At 47.3% G+C, this 25,295-nt stretch overlaps 1 protein-coding gene across 3 annotated transcripts in view; it reads right to left on the bottom strand.

Moving 5' to 3' along the window:
- Window positions 1-25,295, bottom strand: part of TTBK2 (tau tubulin kinase 2) — a 406,138-nt gene that overhangs the window by 156,293 nt on the left and 224,550 nt on the right. For all 3 annotated transcript variants that reach the window (XM_063947656.1, XM_063947657.1, XM_063947655.1), the window contains exons 5-6: window positions 24,040-24,180; window positions 10,266-10,370 (exon numbers count right to left, since the gene is read on the bottom strand). In XM_063947656.1, the coding sequence (XP_063803726.1) occupies window positions 10,266-10,370; window positions 24,040-24,180 (246 nt within the window). The remainder of the gene's footprint in view (window positions 1-10,265; window positions 10,371-24,039; window positions 24,181-25,295) is intronic.

A 25,295-nucleotide genomic window follows, 5' to 3' on the forward strand; every position in this document is an offset into this window, starting at 1 on the left:
GCAGCCGCCCAAGATGAGCCCACCTTCCTTGTGGAGTGGGCATTTACAGATTTTTGGCTGTGGCAGGCCTGCCACAGAATGTGCAAGCTGAATTGTACTACAAATCCAACGAGCAATAGTCTGCTTAGAAGCAGGAGCACCCAGCTTGTTGGGTGCACACAGGATAAACAGCGAGTCAGATTTCCTGACTCCAGCCGTCCTGGAAACATATATTTTCAGGGCACTGACAACGTCTAGCAACTTGGAGGCCTCCAAGTCCCTAGTAGCCGCAGGCACCACCAATAGGTTGGTTCAGGTGAGACGCTGAAACCACCTTGGGGAGAAACTGAGGACGAGTCCTCAATTCCGCCCTGTCCGAATGGAAAATCAGATAAGGGCTTTTTCAGGATAAAGCCGCCAATTCTGACACGCGCCTGGCCCAGGCCAGGGCCAACAGCATGACCACTTTCCATGTGAGATATTTTAACTCCACAGATTTAAGTGGTTCAAACCAATGTGACTTTTGGAACCCAAAACTACATTGAGATCCCAAAGTGCCACTGGAGGCACAAAAGGAGGCTGTATATGCAGTACCCCTTTTACAAACGTCTGAACTTCAGGGACTGAAGCTAGTTCTTTTTGGAAGAAAATTGACAGGGCCGAAATTTGAACCTTAATGGATCCCAATTTCAGGCCCATAGACACTCCTGTTTGCAGGAAATGTAGGAATCGACCCAGTTGAATTTCCTCCGTCGGGCCTTACTGGCCTCGCACCACGCAACATATTTTCGCCAATTGCGGTGATAATGTTTTTGCGGTTACATCCTTCCTGGCTTTGATCAGGATAGGGATGACTTCATCCGGAATGCCTTTTTTCCTTCAGGATCCGGCGTTCAACCGCCATGCCGTCAAACGCAGCCGCGGTAAGTCTTGGAACAGACAGGGTCCTTGCTGGAGCAGGTCCCTTCTTAGAGGTAGAGGCCACGGATCCTCCGTGAGCATCTCTTGAAGTTCCGGTTACCAAGTCCTTCTTGGCCAATCCGGAACCACGAATATAGTGCTTACTCCTCTCCATCTTATCAATCTCAGTACCTTGGGTATGAGAGGCAGAGGAGGGAACACATACCCTGACTGGTACACCCACGGTGTTACCAGAGCGTCTACAGCTTATTGCCTGAGGGTCCCTGGACCTGGCGCAATACCTGTCGAGTTTTTAATCATGTGGAAGACTTCTGGGTGAAGTCCCCACTCTCCCGGGTGGAGGTCGTGCTGAGGAAGTCTGCTTCCCAGTTGTCCACTCCCGGAATGAATACTGCTGACAGTGCTATCACATGATTTTCCGCCCAGCGAAGAATCCTTGCAGCTTCTGCCATTGCCCTCCTGCTTCTTGTGCCACCCTGTCTGTTTACGTGGGTGACTGCCGTGATGTTGTCCGACTGGATCAACACCGGCTGACCTTGAAGCAGAGGTCTTGCTAAGCTTAGAGCATTGTAAATGTCCCTTAGCTTCAGGATATTTATGTGAAGTGATGTCTCCAGGCTTGACCATAAGCCCTGGATATTCCTTCCCTGTGTGACTGCTCCCCAGCCTCGCAGGCTGGCATCCGTGGTCACCAGGACCCAGTCCTGAATGCCTAATCTGCGGCCCTCTAGAAGATGAGCACTCTGCAACCACCACAGGAGGGACACCCTTGTCCTTGGTGACAGGGTTATCCGCTGATGCATCTGAAGATGCGATCCGGACCATTTGTCCAGCAGGTCCCACTGGAAAGTTCTTGCGTGGAATCTGCCGAATGGGATTGCTTCGTAGGAAGCCACCATTTTACCCAGAACCCTTGTGCATTGATGCACTGAGACTTGGCTCGGTTTTAGGAGGTTCCTGACTAGCTCGGATAACTCCCTGGCTTTCTCCTCCGGGAGAAACACCTTTTTCTGGACTGTGTCCAGGATCATCCCTAGGAACAGAAGACACGTCGTCGGAACCAGGTGCGATTTTGGAATATTGAGAATCCAATCGTGCTGCCGCAACACTACCTGAGATAGTGCTACACCGACCTCCAACTGTTCCCTGGATCTTACCCTTATCAGGGAATTGTCCAAGGAAGGGATAACTAAAATTCACTTCCTTCGAAGGAATATCATCATTTCGGCCATTACCTTGGTAAAGACCCGGGGTGCCGTGTACCATCCATACGGCAGCGTCTGAACTGATAGTGACAGTTCTGTACCATAAACCTGAGGTACCCTTGGTGAGAAGGGTAAATTTTGACATGAAGGTAAGCATCCTTGATGTCCCGAGACATCATGTAGTCCCCTTCTTCCAGGTTCGCAATCACTGCTCTGAGTGACTCAATCTTGAATTTGAACCTCTGTACGTAAGTGTTCAAAGATTTTAGATTTAGAATCGGTCTCACCGAGCCGTCCGGCTTCGGTACCACAACAGTGTGGAATAATACCCCGTTCCCTGTTGCAGGAGGGGTATCTTGATTATCACCTGCTGGGAATACAGCTTGTGAATGGCTTCCAAAACTGTCTCCCTGTCAGAAGGAGACATCGGTAAAGCCGACTTTAGGAAACGGCGAGGGGGAGACGTCTCAAATTCTAATTTGTACCCCTGAGATATCACCTGAAGGATCCAGGGGTCTACTTGCGAGTGAGCCCACTGCGCGCTGAAATTCATTGAGACGGGCCCCCCACCGTGCCTGATTCTGCTTGTAAAGCCCCAGCGTATACTGAGGGCTTGGCAGAGGCGGGAGAGGGTTTCTGTTCCTGGGAACTGGCTGATTTCTGCAGCCTTTTTTCTCTCCCTCTGTCACGGGGCAGAAATGAGGAACCTTTTGCCCGCTTGTCCACGAAAAGACTGCGCCTGATAATACGGCGTCTTCTCATGTTGAGAGGCGACATGGGGTACAAACGTGGAATTCCCAGCTGTTGCCGTGGCCACCAGGTCTGAAAGACCGACCCCAAATAACTCCTCCCTTAATAAAGCAATACTTCCAAATGCCGTTTGGAATACGCATCACCTGACCACTGACGTGTCCATAACCCTCTACTGGTAGAAATGGACAATGCGCTTAGACTTGATGCCAGTCGGCAAATATTCCGCTGTGCATCACGCATATATAAAAATGCATCTTTTAAATGCTCTATAGGCAAAAATATACTGTCCCTATCTAGGGTATCAATATTTTCAGTCAGGGAATCCGACCACGCCAACCCAGCACTGCACATCCAGGCTGAGGCGATTGCTGGTCGCAGTATAACACCAGTATGTGTGTAAATACCTTTTAGGATACCCTCCTGCTTTCTATCAGCAGGATCCTTAAGGGCGGCCATCTCAGGCGAAGGTAGAGCCCTTACAAGCGTGTGAGCGCTTTATCCCCCCTAGGGGGTGTTTCCCAACGCACCCTAACCTCTGGCGGGAAAGGATATAATGCCAATAACATTTTAGAAATTATCCGTTGTTATCGGGGGAAACCCACGCATCATCACACACCTCATTTAATTTCTCAGATTCAGGAAAACTACAGGTAGTTTTTCCTCACCGAACATAATACCCCTTTTTTGGTGGTACTCGTATTATCAGAAATGTGTAAAACATTTTTCATTGCCTCAATCATGTAACGTGTGGCCCTACTGGAAGTCACATTCGTCTCTTCACCGTCGACACTGGAGTCAGTATCCGTGTCGGCGTCTATATCTGCCATCTGAGGTAACGGGCGCTTTAGAGCCCCTGACGGCCTATGAGACGTCTGGACAGGCACAAGCTGAGTAGCCGGCTGTCTCATGTCAACCACTGTCTTTTATACAGAGCTGACACTGTCACGTAATTCCTTCCAACAGTTCATCCACTCAGGTGTCGACCCCCTAGGGGGTGACATCACTATTACAGGCAATCTGCTCCGTCTCCACATCATTTTTCTCCTCATACATGTCGACACAAAAGTACCGACATACAGCACACACACAGGGAATGCTCTGATAGAGGACAGGACCCCACTAGCCCTTTGGGGAGACAGAGGGAGAGTTTGCCAGCACACACCAGAGCGCTATATATATACAGGGATAACCTTATATAAGTGTTTTTCCCCTTATAGCTGCTGTATAGTTAATACTGCGCCTAATTAGTGCCCCCCTCTCTTTTTTTAACCCTTTCTGTAGTGTAGTGACTGCAGGGGAGAGACAGGGAGCTTCCCTCCAACGGAGCTGTGAGGGAAAATGGCGCCAGTGTGCTGAGGAGATAGGCTCCGCCCCTTTTTCGCGGACTTTTCTCCTGCTTTTTTACGGATTCTGGCAGGGGTTAAATGCATCCATATAGCCCAGGAGCTATATGTGATGCATTTTTTTTGCCATCCAAGGTGTTTTTATTGCGTCTCAGGGCGCCCCCCCCCAGCGCCCTGCACCCTCAGTGACCGAAGTGTGAAGTGTGCTGAGAGCAATGGCGCACAGCTGCAGTGCTGTGCGCTACCTTGTTGAAGACAGGACGTCTTCTGCCGCCGATTTTCCGGACCTCTTCTGCCTTCTGGCTCTGTAAGGGGGCCGGCGGCGCGGCTCTGGGACCCATCCAAGCTGGGCCTGTGATCGTCCCTCTGGAGCTAATGTCCAGTAGCCTAAGAAGCCCAATCCACTCTGCACGCAGGTGAGTTCGCTTCTTCTCCCCTTAGTCCCTCGATGCAGTGAGCCTGTTGCCAACAGGTCTCACTGAAAATAAAAAACCTAATCTAAAACTTTCACTAAGAAGCTCAGGAGAGCCCCTAGTGTGCACCCTTCTCGTTCGGGCACAGAGATCTAACTGAGGCTTGGAGGAGGGTCATGGGGGGAGGAGCCAGTGCACACCAGATAGTCCTAAAGCTTTCTTTAGATGTGCCCAGTCTCCTGCGGAGCCGCTATTCCCCATGGTCCTTACGGAGTCCCCAGCATCCACTTAGGACGTTAGAGAAAATTATTTACTGTAGATTTAATTAACTGCTCACAATAGAAGAACGACAACCAGTGGTCAAAGCACAGAGCAAAGACAAAATACCTTCATGTACACATTGAATACGGCAAGCTCGTCCGTAAAGGATACCGGCTCAGTATGTTTTGAAACGTACACAGACAGCACAGAATGCAATAAAAATCCCTACACTTGTAATTAGAAAGATTTGTTCCAGGACCAAATTTAAAGGGAAAAGCCCAAATTTTGGTAATTATCCTTAGTATAATAAGAGTGGGCTACAGAACATGGCAAGCTCTTCTTCAACTGCAATGGCAAACGTACCCACCAAACGGTGCCATTTACAATCAATCCTAATGTTTTTGAACCATCTGCTGCATGTGAGAGTAGGCTACCTCCCAAACTTAAATGTCACCATACTTTCATACTAATTAATACCAGGTTAATAAACGGGCAGGAGTAATTTAAGGCACATTGGGGCAGATGTATTAAGCCTGGAGAAGTCAATCAGCTCCTGACTGTCAATTTACATATTGGAGCCGATTGGCTGGTGCGTTATCACCTTGCACTTGTCACTGCTTTATCACTTCTCCAGGTTAATAAACTGCCCCATTGACTAGAGCACAGGTTCTCAAACTCGGTCCTCAGGACCCCACACGGTGCATATTTTGCAGGTCTCCTCACAGATCACAAGTGAAATAATTAGCTCCACATGTGGATCTTTTAAAATGTGTCAGTGAGTAATGAATACACCTGTGCACTTGCTGGGTTACCTGCAAAACATGCACTGTGTGGGGTCCTGAGGACCGAGGTTGAGAACCACTGGACTAGAGCCTTGTTATAGGGCAAATTAAGTTACTCACAAACGTTTCTGATTTGACCATAAGTGCGACAGATCTGATCAAGAGAGTGGGGCAACCCAATGGATTGGTAGGGCGCAATGTTTTTAGTATGACAGCAAACAGATGCAGCTTTCAGATGACATGATTTACTAATCTGCCCACATTCTGACTGAAGCAGACAGACAATCAGTCGGAATATAGGAATACCATTATTCCAAGGCTAAATTTCCAAGCTGAAGGAATTATGAACAAAATGAAACTAGAAAGCTAATTGAATTAGTAATTTTCAACTTCATTTAACAAGACTGTTGAAGGGAGGATAGGGTAGAGCAGACGCACCCCCTCCGCCCACACCACGGTTCTTTCTATTTCTCTACAATCTAATTTTAAGATCATTAGAGACCTGGCTGCTGAAGGAAGGGCCTGAATGCAAATCCAGTTATGGCTCTGTCAGCAACTGAAGCAAATCTTTTCTGCAACAAATCAGATTCTCCGTTCTCATCTCAAACAGGAGAAATGTGTTTATGCGGCCTTTGCTGCCTAAATACTCTTTAACCCTGAAATATGCCAGAAAGAGATAATTGCTGTTTGTTAGTGTTGGGAGAGACTAACCGGAATAACATTTGGCTAGCTCATCACACCGACTACTTCAGACCCTCCAACATGACCCGCCCCACTAGGTACAAAATGCTCTGTTTCTGGACTTCCCTCTTAATTTATTATTTCCATCACCTGTGTTGAACTAGTTAAATCAAATGATAAGAAAGCTGTTTCTTCACAGGTGAAGGCAATAATAAATTAAGAGGGAAGCCCAGAAACAGAGCATTTTGTACCTAGTGGGGCGGGTCATGCTGGAGGGTATGCTATTTTGGTGAATTAAATCTATACCATTCATTATTAATCAAAAAATCACATAAAACGGACTGACGAACAAAAGCCCAAGACATTACCAGCTGATCTTAGGAATACAACAATTCTAATTAAGACTCTTTATGGCCCTTTATGTAATTTTTCAACATTTTCCATGGTACTAAGGGCCTAATTCGGAGCTTATCACAGTAGCAAATTCTCTAATGGGCAAAACCATGTTGCACTGCAGGTGGGGCAGATGTAACATGTGCAGAGAGTTAGATTTGGGTGGGATATTTTGTTTCTGTGCGGGGTAAATACTGGCTGCTTTATTTTTACACTGCAATTTAGATTTCAGTTTGAAAATATCCCATCCAAATCTAACTCTCTCTGCACACAGAGGCAGCCCTAATCAATATGATGCCCTAGGCAAGATTTTTGCTGGCGCCCCCTAGCACCACCGCTAGTTCCGCCTCTGACCCTGCACCACTTTCCCAGCGTCATCACCCCCACCCATAGCAGTCCTTATTTTTTGTTTTCCTTTCCGCTGTAATTTAAATAAGAACAGTGTGCACATTTGGCGCACAGCCCAAAAAGGTATGTGTTTTTGCTGGCAAGGGGCATGGCCACACAATAGTACCCCCAATTCAACTTATGCCTCACAGTACTGCAACTTTATTCACAATTTATAATGCGATAGTGTCCCTTATTCACATTACATCACACAGTAGTACCACTTTACATTATATACGTTACTCCTCACAGTAGTGCCCCTCATTCACATATCATCGTACTGAATTGCTCCTTATTCACATTACACCACACCATATTGCTCTTTATTCTCATTACACCACATCATATTGCTCTTTATTCTCATTACACCACACCATATTGCTCCTTATTCACATTACACCACACCATATTGCTCTTTATTCTCATTATACCACACCATATTGCTCCTTATTCACATTACACCACACCATATTGCTCTTTTTTCACATTAGACCACACAGTAGTGGCCTGTCTATACGTTATGCCACACAGTACAGCACCTTATACATATAATGCCACACATTGGTAATGCATTTATGCCAGTGGTTTCCAAACTTTTTGGAATCACGGTGCCCTAGAGTATCAGAATTTTTTACACGGCACCCCTAGGCCAAAAATGTCTTATTGAGAAATTTAGAAAGAAATATTACATTAAGTAGATCGCGTTTATATGTCATCCTTAGGGTCAGTTGTGTGGTGAGGGACAAGATTTGGTTCTGTTTGGCCACATATTTTATGACTGGCAGCCACCAGCACTGGTTTTGCCTATTATATTGACCATGAATAATTTGAATTGGTCCTGGACCACCAACCCAGGGCACCCCTGCAAGTGTCCCGAGGCACCCCAAGGAGCTACGGCACACAGTTTGAGAACCTCTGATTTATACACATAATACCACACAGTAATGCCCCTTACACATATGACACACATTATTAATGTCCTTATAAACACAATGCGCCTTACACATTATGCCAACCCTTATTAATGCCCTCATACACATAATTTCCCTTACACATATGCCACACATTGTTAATGCCCTTATACACATTATGACACACATAATGTCCCTTACACATATGCCGCACATTATTAGTGCCCTTATACACATAATGACACACAGTGCCCCTTACTCATATGTTACACATTATTAATGCCCTTATACACATAATGACACATATAGTTCCTGGCGTGAGTAAACTGGCAGCTCTGCTAACGTCTGGTGCCTATTTTTTATGAAAATGCATCTTATTTGCATTGCTATGTGGCTAGGATGCACAAGCAGCGTCTGCTGATTAAAATGATATGTGGCATGCCTATATACTGTGTGCAACTGTGGCTGTATCTGCATACGAAATGCTACACACAGAATATAGGCATGCCGCATATCATTTTAATCAGCAGAAGCTGCTTATGTCCCTTGGCATACCAGATGCCCTAGGCAATTGCCTAGTTTGCCTAGGACCAGCTCTGTCTGCACGTTACATAGAAACATAGAATTTGACGGCAGATAAGAACCACTTGGCCGATCTAGTCTGCCCTTTTTTTATCCTTTAGTCAATCTCAACCCTTTTTGAACCTTAATTCTTTGTAAGGATATTCATATGCCTATCCCAAGCATGTTTAAATTGCTCTACAGTCTTAGCCTCTACCACCTCTGATGGGAGGCTATTCCACTTATCCACTACCCTTTCTGTGAAGTAATTTTTCCTAAAATTTCCCCTGAACCTCCCCCCCTCCAGTCTCAGAGTATGTCCTCGAGTTCTAATACTTCTCTTCCTTTGAATAATGTTTCCCTCCTGAACTTTGTTAAGACCCTTGATATATTTGAAAGTTTCTATCATGACCCCCCTTTCCCTTCTCTCCTCCAAACTATGCATGTTAAGATCTTTTAGCCTTTCCGGGTAAGTTTTGTGATGTAGGCCATGCACCATTTTAGTTGCCCTTCTTTGTACACTCTCTAATGTATTTATATCCTTCTGGAGATATGGTCTCCAGAACTGAACACAGTATTCCAGATGGGGCCGCACCAATGACCTATACACAGTGGCATTATCACTTCTCTTTTCCTGCTACTGATTCCTCTCCCTATGCAATCAAGCATCTGACTTGCCTTTCTCATTGCTCTGTTGCATTGCTTTCCTGCCTTCAAGTCACTTGAAATAGTGACTCCTAAATCCCTTTCCTCCTCAGTAGTTTCCATTATAGTACCCTTGATACTATATTTAGTCTTTGGGTTTTTGAGACCCAAGTGCATGATTTAGCATTTTTTAGCATTAAACTGTAGTTGCCACGTTCTTGACCATTTCTCAAGCCTACCTAGGTCATCAATCATTTGTTTGACCCCTCCCGGTGTGTCTACCCTGTTGCATATCTTTGTATCATCTGCAAAAAGGCATACCTTCCCTTCAATACCATCTGCAATGTCACCAACAAAGATATTAAAGAGAACTGGACCAAGTACAGATCCCTGGGGTACTCCACTAATAGATTGGACTCCATTAACTACAACTGTCTGTTTCCTATCCTGCAACCAGGTTCTTATCCATTTAACTGTTTTATAATCCACCCCCACGCTTTCAAGTTTATTTAGCAGTCTGCAATGTAGGACAGTTATACAGTATCTGCCCCTTCTGCACTGCACATGGTTTTGCCCATTAGAGAAAAATGTTGCTGCTGCGATCAGGTCTGAATTAGGCTCTAAATGAGGACAATGGTAAAGATTGAAGCCATCCATACAAGGTCCAGATCTTCATTTTGGTTAACAACATGTAAGATTAAAGTATGGCTAAACAGGCCATTTCTTTGCTGTTCTGTGCCATCTGTATGGAGTTTGTATGTACTGCATATAATGTGTTCCTCAACTTGCTCCTGTGATCCCATCATTTAAAAAAAAAAAAAAACACATACGTAGGTTAATTAACATACATATACACTCGTGCACCTACACTGGGGAAAATGGTTCATAAGCTCCACTGGGGCAGGGACTGACAGTGTCTGAATTAAATTCTGCCACTGTACACCAACATAATATATTGTGACACAGCATACATAAGGAGTAATAATGTCATGTAATAAAGCATTACTGTCGCTTAGCGCAATGTACTTACTGGCCGCACATCTCCACAGGAGTTTGTAAACTGCCTCGCCAGCCCGAAGTCAAGCATAAAACACTTCCGACAAGTACTGGGGAAACGACCCATTGCAAAGTTGGACTGTACAAAGAGGCAAGAAGAGTAAGTAAATAACAAGTATGAAAGATAATACGGAATAACAGATATACGGCTATGGAAAACAGTGTTTTAACCTTTAGATAAAATAATCGTTATGGTAAAACTTACCGTTGATAACGCTATTTCTCCTAAGTCGACAGGATCTACAGGATAACATTGGGATATTATGACACGACAGCGGATTTGCACCATACGGTCAAAGCTTTCGGCCTCCCAGCATGCAACGGGGCCGTCCCTATATCCCACCACCTGGCTAGGCAAATCAGTTGTTTTTGCAAATTTCAAGGCAGGAGCATCATAGAGAGCCCTAATCAGATGAGAAGAACACACATGCACCGCCTTCGGTACAAGAAGGAAGAGGTTAGGGAGTAAAAAGGATCCTCAAATCAGGTGCGACAGGGTGGGATCCCTGTGGACTTAGGAGAAATACCGTTATCAACGGTACGTTCTTACCATAACGATTATTTCTCCGGCAGGGTCCACAGGTTATACACAGGATAACATTGGGATATCCCAAAGCAATATAGTGGTGGGGACACTCCTGATTGGACAGGAGACTCCTTCGCCCGACTTCAGCGTCATGAGAGGCAAGGGTATCAAAGGCATAATGTCTAATGAATGTGTTAATGGAAGACCATGTAGCTGCCTTACATATCTGTTCTGCTGAAGCACCACGTTGCGCTGCCCATGATGGACCTACCTTACGAGTAGAGTGAGCTGAGACATTAGCCAGAACAGGGAGATCAGCTTGAGAATATGCTTCTGAAATTGTCATCCGAAGCCACCTCACCAGTGTCTGCTTCTCAGCAGGCCATCCTCTCTTGTGAAATCCATAGAGAACGAAGAGAATGTCTGTCTTTCTGATGGCACTGGTACGATCCACGTAGATCCTTAAGGCACGGACTACATCCAGCGATGCATCTCCCGCAGAAAAACCCGGTACCTGGAAGGCCGGGACTACAATTTCTTAGTTAAGGTGGAATTTAGACACCACCTTAGGAAGATACCCAGATCTAGTTCTGAGAACCGCTCTATCTGGATAAAAAAAAATCAGAAAAGGAGGGCAACATAACAATGCCCCTAAATCTGAAACTCTTCTAGCTGAGGCACTAGCCAGTAGAAAGAGAACTTTAGCTGTTAACCATTTAAGATCCACTAGTTTAAGTGGTTGAAATGGGGCAACTTGAAGGGCCTTTAGAACTAAACTTAAGTCACAAGGAGGGGGGCTTGGCCTAGCAGGACATGGAGTAGCAGCTCAGTGCGGGCGCTCTCCACCTCCATCATCCATTATTTATATTCTGAAGGTACCCCCCCCCCCCCCCCAGAGCCCACACTTCCACACCTGGTGGGGGAAGGTACCGAGAAGAGTGAGGTCTGCAGCTGGCTGTTTGGCGGCGCTGCTTGCCGGGGGTATCGAGCGCCTTTTCTCCTGGCCTCGTGTTACCTAACATGGCGCCGTGACTTCCGGTCCCAGCTCTGCAGCGCATCCCTGCATCCTCTGTAAGGCTGAGACGACTTGTGGCTTCCCGGCTCAGCTGCTACCTCTCCGGAACTCAGGCGCAAATATTCTACGGCCGTTTAGCGCCGGACATCACCTCTGCGGGCTGCGGGGGGTTTGACTTCCCCTCCTGTGCTGGCTGTGTGCAACTGGGCTGGGGGAAAGCCTGGGAATCTCGGCTGCGCTGGGGGATCTCCTTTGCACGTGCACGGAGTGACGGGCGGCCATCTTACCAGAGGCATTGCAGTGTACTAAACATTCCATATGCTCCTGGACATATAACTTTGCCTGCCTCTTCTACCATCTTCTACTTGTTGCATATACTGCACTTAATGTGAACCTTTCTCCTGCATAACTGATTTCACTGCTATATAGTCAGTCCTCTTCTTCTGGTGACGCCTCCGATGATGTGTTACAAAAGATGTTGGAAGCCATGGCAGCTTGTTATTTTCATTGATGCTGCAGTGTGTTACTCAGATAACGTAATGTTCATACTGTTCCTTTAATATTTCTCTCCACTGATATTTTTCTGAAGGGCTCGTGGTGGTGACTCCTCACTTAGCTTATGTGAGGGTGGGGGACCTGCACCCTTGTCTTTTGGTCATAATATTCATTGCCTCTTTATGTTCATATAGTTTTGTTTTTTATTTGTTAGGGGAAACATTTTTCTGGGGTAAGGTATGCCTCAGTTTGTGCGGAAATACAAGGAGGGGGGTCGGGGCGGGTGGGGTTGTACTTTGTGGTTTGTTTGTACTGTATATGATGTGATCTCTATGATTGTTTCCGAAGCTTGTGAGTATGCGCTGTATGGGATATATGGGACTGATCTTACATTTTACTCTATCTTGATTTATGGCCTCTAATCACCGTAAAGTTTTGTCCTGGAATGTCCGGGGATTAAATGATAAAGTTAAACGTTCCCTTGTGCTTCGGCACTTAAAACAGTATAGTGCGGATATTATATGCCTTATGGAGACCCATTTGGTTGGGGCAAAGGTCCTGGCTCTAAAAAAGCCCTGGGTGGGTTGGGCTTACCACTCCACCCATACCTCTCACTCTCGGGGTGTCTCAATTCTAGTTCGACGATCAGTCCTGTTTATCTTTGATCAGGTGCAAATAGACTAGTGGGGCAGGTATGTTTTTCTGAAATGCCAGGTATATTCAATGTCTTTGCTTTTACTTGCTGTATACGTGCCACCTCCTTTTTCCTCTGCAGTTCTTAAGAAACCAGCAGATTTCATAGCGTTGTACCCTAATAATAAGATTTTAAACCTACCGGTAAATCTTTTTCTCGTAGTCCGTAGAGCAGGGCTGGCCAAACCGGTCCTCGAGATCTACCAACAGTTCATGTTTTCCAGTCCTCCTGGAGATCTGTAGAATTGTCAGTTAGGAATGAATGCAGCACATCTTAATTAGTAATGACTACACCTGAGCACCAGCTAGGTGTTCTGGAAAATGTGAACTGTTGGTAGGTCTTGAGGACTGGTTTGGCCAGCTCTGCCGTAGAGGATGCTGGGGACTCCGTAAGGACCATGGGGATAGATGGGCTCCGCAGGAGACATGGGCACTTTAAGAAAGACTTTGACTCTCGGTGTGCAGTGGCTCCTCCCTCTGTGCCCCTCCTCCAGACCTCAGTTAGAGAAACTGTGCCCAGAGGAGACGGACAGTACGAGGAAAGGATTTTTGTTAATCCAAGGGCAAGATTCATACCAGCCACACCAATCACACCGTATAACTTTTGATATACTATCTAGTTAACAGTATGAAAAAACAACACATCAACTATAACATAACCCTTGTGTAAGCAATAACTACTGTATATACAAGTCTTGCAGAAGTAGTCCGCACTTGGGACGGGCGCCCAGCCTCCTCTACGGACTAAGAGAAAAAGATTTACCGGTAGGTTCAAAATCTTATTTTCTCTAACGTCCTAGAGGATGCTGGGGACTCCGTAAGGACCATGGGGATTATACCAAAGCTCCAAAACGGGCGGGAGAGTGCGGATGACTCTGCAGCACCGATTGAGCAAACAGGAGGTCCTCCTCAGCCAGGGTATCAAACTTATAGAACTTTGCAAAGGTGTTTGACCCCGACCAAGTAGCAGCTCGGCACAGCTGTAGTGCCGAGACCCCTCGGGCAGCCGCCCAAGACGAGCCCACCTTTCTAGTGGTATGGGCCTTAACCGATTTTGGTAACGGCAATCCTGCCGTAGAATGCGCCTGCTGAATCGTGTTACAGATCCAGCGAGCAATAGACTGCTTTGAAGCAGGGCCGCCAACCTTGTTGGCTGCATACAGGACAAACAGAGCTTCTGTTTTTCTGATCCTAGCCGTTCTGGCCACGTAAATTTTCAAAGCCCTGACCACATCCAGGGACTCGGAATCCTCCAAGTCTCGCGTAGCCACAGGCACCACAATAGGTTGGTTCATATGAAAAGATGACACCACCTTAGCCAATAATTGAGGACGGGTCCGCAATTCCGCTCTATCCATATGTAAAACCAGATGGGGGCTTTTATGAGACAAAGCCGCCAATTCCGACACTCGCCTAGCCGAAGCCAAGGCTAATAACATGACCACGTTCCAAGTGAGATATTTTAACTCCACCGTTTGAAGTGGTTCAAACCAGTGCTACTTAAGGAAACTCAACACCACGTTAAGATCCCAAGGTGCCACCGGAGGTATAAAAGGAGGCTGAATATGCAGCACTCCCTTCACAAAATTCTGTACTTCTGGGAAAGAAGCCAATTCTTTTTGAAAGAAAATGGATAAGGCCGAAATCTGAACCTTAATGGAGCCTAATTTTAGGCCCAAATTCACTCCAGTCTGTAGGAAGTGAAGGAAACGGCCCAGATGGAATTCTTCCGTAGGAGCATTCCTGGCCTCACACCAAGAAAATAAGATTTTACTCACCGGTAAATCTATTTCTCGTAGTCCGTAGTGGATGCTGGGAACTCCGTAAGGACCATGGGGAATAGCGGCTCCGCAGGAGACTGGGCACAACTATAAAGAAAGCTTTAGGTCTAACTGGTGTGCACTGGCTCCTCCCTCTATGACCCTCCTCCAGACTTCAGTTAGGATACTGTGCCCGGAAGAGCTGACACAATAGGGAAGGATTTTGAATCCCGGGTAAGACTCATACCAGCCACACCAATCACACCGTATAACTCGTGATACAATACCCAGTTAACAGTATGATAACAACGGAGCCTCTCAACAGATGGCTCAACAATAACCCTTTAGTTAAGCAATAACTATATACAAGTATTGCAGACAATCCGCACTTGGGATGGGCGCCCAGCATCCACTACGGACTACGAGAAATAGATTTACCGGTGAGTAAAATCTTATTTTCTCTGACGTCCTAGTGGATGCTGGGAACTCCGTAAGGACCATGGGGATTATACCAAAGCTCCCAAACGGGTGGGAGAGTGCGGATGACTCTGCAGCACCGAATGAGAGAACTCAAGGTCCTCCTCAGCCAGGGTATCAAATTTGTAGAATTTAGCAAACGTGTTTGCCCCTGACCAAGTTGCAGCTCGGCAAAGTTGTAAAGCCGAGACCCCTCGGGCAGCCGCCCAAGATGAGCCCACTTTCCTCGTGGAATGGGCTTTCACCGATTTAGGATGCGGCAGTCCAGCCGCAGAATGTGCAAGCTGAATCGTACTACAGATCCAGCGAGCAAATAGTCTGTTTTGTAGCAGGTGCACCCTACTTGTTGGGCGCATACAGGATAAATAGCGAGTCAGTCTTTCTGACTCCAGCTGTCCTGGAAACATATATTTTCAGGGCCCTGACTACATCTAACAACTTGGAAGCCTCCAAGTCCTTTGTAGCCGCAGGCACCACAATAGGTTGGTTCAGATGAAACGCTGACACCACTTTAGGGAGAAACTGGGGACGAGTCCTCAATTCTGCCCTATCCATATGGAAAATCAGATAAGGGCTTTTATATGACAAAGCTGCCAATTCTGATACACGCCTGGCCGAAGCCAAGGCCAGCAACATGACCACTTTCCACGTGAGATATTTCAATTCCACGGTTTTAAGTGGCTCAAACCAATGTGACTTTAGGAACTCCAACACCACGTTGAGATCCCAAGGTGCCACTGGAGGCACAAAAGGGGGCTGAATATGCAGCACTCCCTTAACAAAAGTCTGAACTTCAGGCAGTGAAGCCAGTTCTCTCTGGAAGAAAATCGACAGAGCCGAAATCTGGACCTTAATGGAACCCAATTTTAGGCCCATAGTCACCCCTGACTGTAGGAAGTGCAGGAAACGGCCCAGCTGAAATTCTTCCGTTGGGGCCTTCCTGGCCTCACACCACGCAACATATTTTCGCCAAATGCGGTGATAATGGTTCGCGGTCACTTCTTTCCTAGCTTTAATCAGCGTAGGAATGACTTCCTCCGGAATGCCCTTTTCCTTCAGGATCCGGTGTTCAACCGCCATGCCGTCAAACGCAGCCGCGGCAAGTCTTGGAACAGACAGGGCCCCTGCTGCAGCAGGTCCTGTCTGAGCGGTAGAGGCCATGGGTCCTCTGATATCATTTCTTGAAGTTCCGGGTACCAAGCTCTTCTTGGCCAATCCGGAACAATGAGTATAGTTCTTACTCCTCTTCTCCTTATTATCCTCAGTACCTTTGGTATGAGAGGAAGAGGAGGGAACACATAAACCGACCGGTTCACCCACGGTGTCACTAGAGCGTCCACAGCTATCGCCTGAGGGTCTCTGGACCTGGCGCAATATCTTTCTAGCTTTTTGTTTAGGCGGGACGCCATCATGTCCACCTGTGGCCTTTCCCAACGGTTTACAATCATTTGGAAGACTTCTGGATGAAGTCCCCACTCTCCCGGGTGGAGGTCGTGCCTGCTGAGGAAGTCTGCTTCCCAGTTGTCCACTCCCGGAATGAACACTGCTGACAGTGCTAACACGTGATTCTCCGCCCATCGGAGAATCCTTGTGGCCTCTGCCATCACCATCCTGCTTCTCGTGCCGCCCTGTCGGTTTACATGGGCGACCGCCGTGATGTTGTCTGACTGGATCAGTACCGGCTGGTTTTGAAGCAGGGGTTTTGCCTGACTTAGGGCATTGCAAATGGCCCTTAGTTCCAGAATATTTATGTGCAGGGAAGTCTCCTGACTTGACCATAGTCCTTGGAAGTTTCTTCCCTGTGTGACTGCCCCCCAGCCTCGAAGGCTGGCATCCGTGGTCACCAGGACCCAGTCCTGTATGCCGAATCTGCGGCCCTCTTGAAGATGAGCACTCTGCAGCCACCACAGCAGAGACACCCTTGTCCTTGGAGACAGGGTTATCAGACGATGCATCTGAAGATGCGATCCGGACCACTTGTCCAACAGGTCCCACTGAAAAGTTCTTGCATGAAACCTGCCGAATGGAATCGCTTCGTAAGAAGCTACCATTTTTCCCAGGATCCGCGTGCAGTGATGCACCGACACCTGTTTTGGTTTTAGGAGGCCTCTGACTAGAGATGACAGCTCCTTGGCCTTCTCCTCCGGGAGAAACACTTTTTTCTGTTCTGTGTCCAGAACCATCCCCAGGAACAGTAGACGTGTCGTAGGGACCAGCTGTGACTTTGGGATGTTTAGAATCCAGCCGTGCTGTTGTAGCACTTCCCGAGATAGTGCTACCCCGACCAACAACTGCTCTCTGGACCTCGCCTTTATCAGGAGATCGTCCAAGTACGGGATAATTAAAACTCCCTTCTTTCGAAGGAGTATCATCATTTCGGCCATTACCTTGGTAAAGACCCTCGGAGCCGTGGATAGACCGAACGGCAACGTCTGGAATTGGTAATGACAATCCTGTACCACAAATCTGAGGTACTCTTGGTGAGGATGGTAAATGGGGACATGCAGGTAAGCATCCTTGATGTCCATTGATACCATGTAATCCCCCTCGTCCAGGCTTGCAATAACAGCCCTGAGCGATTCCATCTTGAACTTGAAATTTTTTATATATGTGTTCAAGGATTTCAAATTTAAAATGGGTCTCACCGAACCGTCCGGTTTCGGTACCACAAACATTGTGGAATAGTAACCCCTTCCTTGTTGAAGTAGGGGTACCTTTACTATCACCTGTTGTGAATACAGCTTGTGAATTTGCCTGTAACACTGCCTCCCTGCCTGAGGGAGCGGTTGGCAAGGCAGATTTGAGGAAACGGCGGGGGGGGGGAAAACGTCTCGAATTCCAGCTTGTACCCCTGAGATACTATCTGAAAGATCCAGGGATCCACCCGTGAGCGAGCCCACTGATTGCTGAAAAATTTGAGACGGGCCCCCACCGTACCTGGCTCTGCCTGTGGAGCCCCAGCGTCATGCTGTGGACTTAGAGGAAGCGGGGGAGGACTTTTGCTCCTGGGAACTGGCTGTATGCTGCAGCTTCTTTCCCCTACCTCTGCCTCTGGGCAGAAAGGACGCGCCTTTAACCCGCTTGCCCCTATTGGGCCGAAAGGACTGTACCTAAATATACTTTCTAGGAGCTCAGGAGAGCCTCTAGTGTGCATCCAGCTCAGCCGGGCACAGGATTCTAACTGAAGTCTGGAGGAGGGTCATAGTGGGAGGAGCCAGTGCACACCAGTTAGACCTAAAGCTTTCTTTATAGTTGTGCCCAGTCTCCTGCGGAGCCGCTATTCCCCATGGTCCTTACGGAGTTCCCAGCATCCACTAGGACGTCATAGAAACATATTTTTGCCATATACGGTGATAATGTTTAGCTGTCACGTCCTTCCTAGCCTTTATCAGCGTAGGAATGACCTCATCCATAATGCATTTTTCCACTAGGATCCTGCGTGCAACCGCGGTAAGTCTTGGAACAGACAGGGCCCCTGTTGCAACAGGTCCTGTCGTAGAGGAAGAGGCCACGGATCTTCTGTGAGCATTTCCAGCAGATCCGGATACCAGGTCCTTCGTGGCCAATCTGGAACAATGAGAATTGTTTTTTTTCTTTTTCTTATTATTCTCAACACCTTAGGTATGAGAGGAAGAGGAGGAAACACATAGACCGACTGGAACACCCACGGTGTCACTAGGGCGTCTACAGCTACCGCCTGAGGGTCTTTTGATCTGGCGCAATACCTCTGTAGTTTTTTGTTGAGGCGGGACGCCATCATGTCTATCTGGGGCAGTTCCCAATGACTTGCAATCTGTGCGAAGACTTCCTGATGAAGTCCCCACTCTCCTGGACGCAGGTCGTGCCTGCTGAGGAAGTCTGCTTCCCAGTTGTCTACTCCCGGAATGAACACTGCTGACAGTGCGCTTACATGATTTTCCGCCCAGCAAAGAATCCTGGCGGCTTCCGCCATTACCACTCTAATCCTTGTGCCGCCTTGGCGGTTTACATGAGCCACTGCGGTGATGTTGTCTGACTGGATCAGAACTGGTTGGTCGCGAAATAAGGTCTCCGCTTGACGTAGGGCGTTGTATATGGCCCTCAGTTCCAGGATGTTGATGTGAAGACAAGTCTCTTGACTTGACCAAAGACCTTGTAAGTTTCTTCCCTGTGTGACTGCTCCCCAACCTCGGAGGCTCGCGTCTGTGGTACCCAGGATCCAGTCCTGAATGCCGAACCTGCGGCCTTCTAGAAGATGAGCACTCTGCAGCCACCACAGGAGAGATACCCTGGCTCTGGGGGACAGGGTGATCAACTGATGAATTTGTAGATGTGACCCGGACCACTTGTCCAGTAGGTCCCATTGGAAAGTCCTCGCATGGAACCTGCTGAAGGGAATGGCTTCGGGAATGCCACCATCTTTCCCAGGACTCGAGTGCAGTGATGCACTGACACCTTTTTTGGCTTCAATAGGTTCATGACCAGAGTCATGAGTTCCAGAGCTTTTTCTATTGGAAGATAAACCTTTTTCTGGTCTGTATCCAGAATCAAGCCCAAGAAGGTCGGACGAGTCATAGGAACCAACTGCGACTTCGGGATATTGAGAATCCAGCCGTGTTGCTGTAACACCTTCAGTGAAAGTGAGACGCTGTTCAGCAACTGCTCTCTTGATCTCGCTTTTATGAGGAGATCGTCCAAGTACGGGATAATTGTGACACCTTGCTTGCGCAGGAGCACCATCATTTCCGCCATTACCTTGGTGAAAATCCTCGGGGCCATGGAAAGCCCAAACGGAAACGTCTGAAATTGGTAATGACAATCATGTACCGCAAATCTCAGGTACGCCTGATGAGGTGGATAAATGGGAACATGAAGGTATGCATCCTTTATGTCCAGAGATCCACTGGGGCGGACTCCTTTAGCGGAGCCCCAGCGTCATGCGGTAGATTTTGTAGAGGCCGGGGAGGACTTCTGTTCCTTGGAACTAGCTGTGTTGTGCAGCTTTTTCCCTCTGCCCTTACCTCTGGCAAGTAAGGACACACCTCGTACTTTCTTGTTTCTTTGTGATCGAAAGGAATGCATTTGATAATGTGGAGCTTTCTTAGGCTGTGAGGGAATATAAGGCAAAAAATTTTTAATTTACCAGCTGTAGCTGTGGAGACCAGGTCCGAGAGACCTTCCACAAACAATTCCTCGCCCTTGTAAGGTAAAACCTCCATATGCCTCTTTGAGTCGGCATCACCTGTCCATTGCCGGGTCCATAGGACTCGTCTAGCAGAAATCGACATAGCGTTGATTCTAGAACCCAGTAGACTAATGTCTCTTTGAGCATCTCTCATATATAAGACAGCATCTTTTATATGCCCTAGGGTCAATAAAATGGTATCCTTATCTAGGGTCTCAATTTCCGCTGATAAGGTATCTGTCCATGCTGCTACAGCGCTACAAACCCAGGCCGACGCAATCGCTGGTCTGAGTAAGGTACCAGAATGTGAGTAAATGGACTTCAAGGTAACCTCCTGCTTGCGGTCAGCAGGATCCCTGAGGGTAGCCGTATCTTGGGATGGCAGCGCTACCTTTTTGGATAAGCGTGTCAATGCTTTGTCCACCCTAGGGGAGGATTCCCACCGTATCCTGTCCGTTGGCGGGAAAGGATACGCCATAAGAATCCTTTTGGGAATCTGCAGTTTTTTGTCTGGAGATTCCCAAGCTTTTTCACATAATTCGTTCAACTCATGTGAGGGGGGAAAGGTTACCTCAGGTTTCTTTTCCTTATACATGTGTACCCTCGTGTCAGGGACAGGGGGTTCCTCTGTGATATGCAAAACATCTTTTATTGCAATAATCATATATCGAATACATTTAGCCAATTTTGGCTGTAACTTTGCATCATCGTAGTCGACACTGGAGTCAGAATCCGTGTCGGTATTCGTGTCTACTATTTGGGATAGTGGGCGCTTTTAAGACCCCGAAGGTCCCTGCGACATAGGGACAGACATGGGTCGACTCCCTGGCTGTTCCCTAGCTTCAGCTCTATCTAATCTTTTGTGCAATAAATTTACATTAGCACTTAAAACATTCCACATATCCATCCAGTCAGGTGTCGGCGTTGTTGACGGAGACACCACATTCATTTTCTCCTCCTCCTCCCCCTGAAAGCCTTCTACCTCAGACATGTCGACACACGCGTACAGACACACCACACACTCAGGGAATCCTCTTATCTGAAGACAGTTCCCCCACAAGGCCCTTTGGAGAGACAGAGAGAGAGTATGCCAGCACACACCCAGCGCTATATGACCCAGGAAAAAACACTATATAATTATATGTTTACCCAGTAGCGCTGTATGCACATATATATATGTGCCAAATTATGTGCCCCCCCCCCCTTCTTCAAAACCCTCTGTCATCGTGGAATAAGCAGGGGAGAGTCCAGGGAGCTTCCTCTCAGCGCTGTGCTGTGGAGAAAATGGCGCTGGTGAGTGCTGCTGTCCCGCTCAAATATACTAAAAACTGGTGGGGGCTCTTTATATATACAGTGCCCAGCTGTATATATATATATATATATATATATTTTTGCCAAAGAGAGGTTTATATGCTGCCCAGGGCACCCCCCCTGCGCCCTGCACCCTTACAGTGACTGCCGTGTGTGAGGTGTATGGGAGCAATGGCGCACAGCTTCACCGCTGTGCGTTACCTCAGTTAAGATCATGAAGTCTTTTGCCGCCTCTGAAGTCTTCTTTTCTTCTCATACTCACCCGGCTTCTACCTTCCGGCTCTGAGGAGGACGGCGGCGCGGCTCTGGGACGGACGGCGAGGGTGAGACCTGCGTAGCGATCCCTCTGGAGCTAATGGTGTCCAGTAGCCTAAGAAGCAGTGCCTTGAAACTCACAGAAGTAGGTCTGCTTCTCTCTCCTCGGTCCCTCGATGCAGGGAGTCTGTTGCCAGCAGGCTCCCTGAAAATAAAAAACCCAACAAATATACTTTCTGACAGGAAACTCAGGAGAGCTCCCTGTAATGCACCCAGTCTCCTCTGGGCACAGTAATAAACTGAGGTCTGGAGGAGGGGCATAGAGGAAGGAGCCAGTGCACACCCATACCTAAAGTCTTTCTTAAAGTGCCCATGTCTCCTGCGGAGCCCGTCTATCCCCATGGTCCTTACGGAGTCCCCAGCATCCTCTAGGACGTAAGAGAAAACAGCAGTAACAGTTTTCAGACTCATATGCATCAGGCACTTATCCAACTATTCGTACTCAAAGGTAGATAGAGACTTAGTGCTGTATCATCCAGCTCAGGAGAGAGGGATACAGGGAGACTTCATCCTGCTTCCAGGATCGATCAACACGTTAGCGAATGCAGAGTGGATCCAGACGCTAACAGTGTACACACTCGCCCTGTGAACCTACAGTGAACACAGACGCCCAGTCACACAGCAGCCTGTGCTGCAACTGGGTCCTTTTAGATACACAGCGTCTCAGACGGAAGCGGGAACTCAGTTCATGGCGGGAAACGCAGAGGAAACCAGGGGGGAGGGATGACCAAGGGAGCGTTTGACTCCCCACTGCTGACATCAACCCTAGGGATCGCAGACTCATACTACCCCCCTGGAGCCTATGATCCCTAGGGCCTAGCGCTGGTGCACGCAAGGTGTCAGCCGCGTCAGAAACTGTTTGGTAATCCGCTACCAAAACAGTGCAGCTGTGTCTGCGTTCCCCTACTAAGCGGAACCGATGCCTTACCTTCTCCCCATGCTCCGGGCCACAGCCTGGTAACGTCTGCCGGACTTGCTAGTACTTCCTACACAGACGCCCGCTGAAACAGCACTGTACACGTGGGTAAGCATTGTCGAGACCTGGCGGGGAGTTGTTAGAGCGACTCTGTCTAAGGTACATATAAAACGCATTTTAGACAAGGTCGCTTAAAAAAAATTGTAAGACTACAGTATAAAAATAAAATAAAACTTTTTAGCAGCTTATGGCTGCTAAAAACCAGAAGCCCATTGACCGTGGTCCGGCTCCTGCGGCACCAAACAAAAAACGGACTTGCCTGAGCCAGGAGGCGGGAATATAGGGACAGGCCCGTTGCATGCTGGGAGGCCGAAAGCTTTGACCGTTTGGTGCAAATCCGCTGTCGCGTCATCATATCCCAATGTTATCCTGTGAATAACCTGTGGACCCTGCTGGAGAAATTACACATTTTATGGAAAATGGGATTTACGTTTAACAACTGCAAAAGAGTATACCACAAACCCAACTGATCACTATTTCCTTACATTCCTGATATGCACTAACATGCTGGGAACATTGGGGCAGATGTATTAACCTGGAGAAGGCATAAGGAAGTGATAAACCAGTGATATGTGTAAGGCAGGCATTCCCAACCACGGTCCTCAAGGCACACCAACAGTGCAGGTTTTAGTGATATCCAGGCTGCAGCACAGATGGTTACATCAAAATAACTGAGCTACTAATTAAGTCACCTGTGCTGAAGCCTGGAAATCACTAAAACCTGCACTGTTGGTGTGCCTTGAGGACCGTGGTTGGGAATGCCTGGTGTAAGGTGATAAAGGCACCAGCCAATCAGTTCCTAACTGTTAATTTACATATTGGAGCTGATTGGCTGGTGCCTTTATCACCTTGCACATATCACTGGTTTATCACTTCCTTATGCCTTCTCCAGGTTAATACATCTGCCCCATTATTCCTAGAGGTTACTACTTTAGCTACTTCCATTCCTCGAGGAAGAGGCAGCAAGTTATGAAAGGGAGATATAAGCTTATTATAGTGCTCATTGTCCTACTTACTGGTTTGATGTCGCGGTGTAAGAACCCCACGGAATGGATGCTCTCAATAGACTCGAGGATTTGGCGCCCCAGCCGCAGCATGGTGCTGATGGAGAAAGTGCCTCTGGATTGGCTACGACGGAGATCTGCCAGGTTTCGCCCCTGAAGAAACAAGACAATATCTTTCATTATGAAAATGCCCACAGAAATGCACTACCTATTGTAATGTAGTATGGGCAGGTGGCTCATTGACAACCCAAAGGGTCGATCTACTCCCCTTTAATAGATACATCACTTCAGTTGCTATAGAAACGTACCCTTTTATGTATGTGCACTGTGGTCACAGTCCTTTGAAGTGTATACACAAACAAATTGCATACATTAAGCAGCAGGTTATGGATTACAATGGAATACAGTAAGCAATCACTAAATCACTATTAAGGAATTCAATCAGGTGCAACCAAACCTAATATACCGCCCCAATGCTACACACTGTATTGTATACAAGTTTCACGGTTATATATATGTATTTATACACTAGTTACAAGCCCGTCAAAATGATGGAACATAACAGTAATGTCAGCGATCGCAGCTGTGTGTGCTCGAATAGAGCAAGACTTGAATTGCTCCATTGGGCGCCATCTAGTGGCCGCCTGCGCGCAAAACACTTGAATTCCCCCCATGAAGGTGAGGAGCAGCGTTAGCCTTTTATTATATAGTATATGGGTGATATCCCACTCCTCTTTCTACTGTATTGCTTGTCGATCATTAAATGGTGTATTAGTTACAAGGTGGTATGCTTATAGAAGGCTAATATTTATCTTGAGATTGTGGTGACACCTTGATAAAGACTCAGCGCTGGACCATGCCGATCTGGTGCTGACATTTCCACTCTTAGACAGTGGTGCAGATTCCTGTTACCAGGAGGTGCTTGAACCCTCGTAACGATTCTAGGTGTGCCTCTGTACACCCACACATTCTGGTGCGATACCCCCATCTGGCTGATGGTGCAATTAGGTTACGTTTTCTCTGCTTTAAGCTGGTTTTATACTCACCCATTTGTATTAAATTAGATGGAATTTCACTATGGAAAATCCTTCCCTTTATCCCCCTATTCTATGGGCCGAATTCAGCATGGATCGCTAATCTGAGAAATTGCAGATGTACGCGAGTAGAAAGGCGCCGCCCGGACAGAAAGAAAGAACACCCCCATGCAAATTTGCAAATGCATCGCAGATCACTATCCACTCGCAGATGCATACTCAAATCTTGGCACA

The sequence above is a fragment of the Pseudophryne corroboree genome, chromosome 12 (genome assembly GCF_028390025.1).
Source record: "Pseudophryne corroboree isolate aPseCor3 chromosome 12, aPseCor3.hap2, whole genome shotgun sequence".
NCBI classification, from domain to species: domain Eukaryota; kingdom Metazoa; phylum Chordata; class Amphibia; order Anura; family Myobatrachidae; genus Pseudophryne; species Pseudophryne corroboree.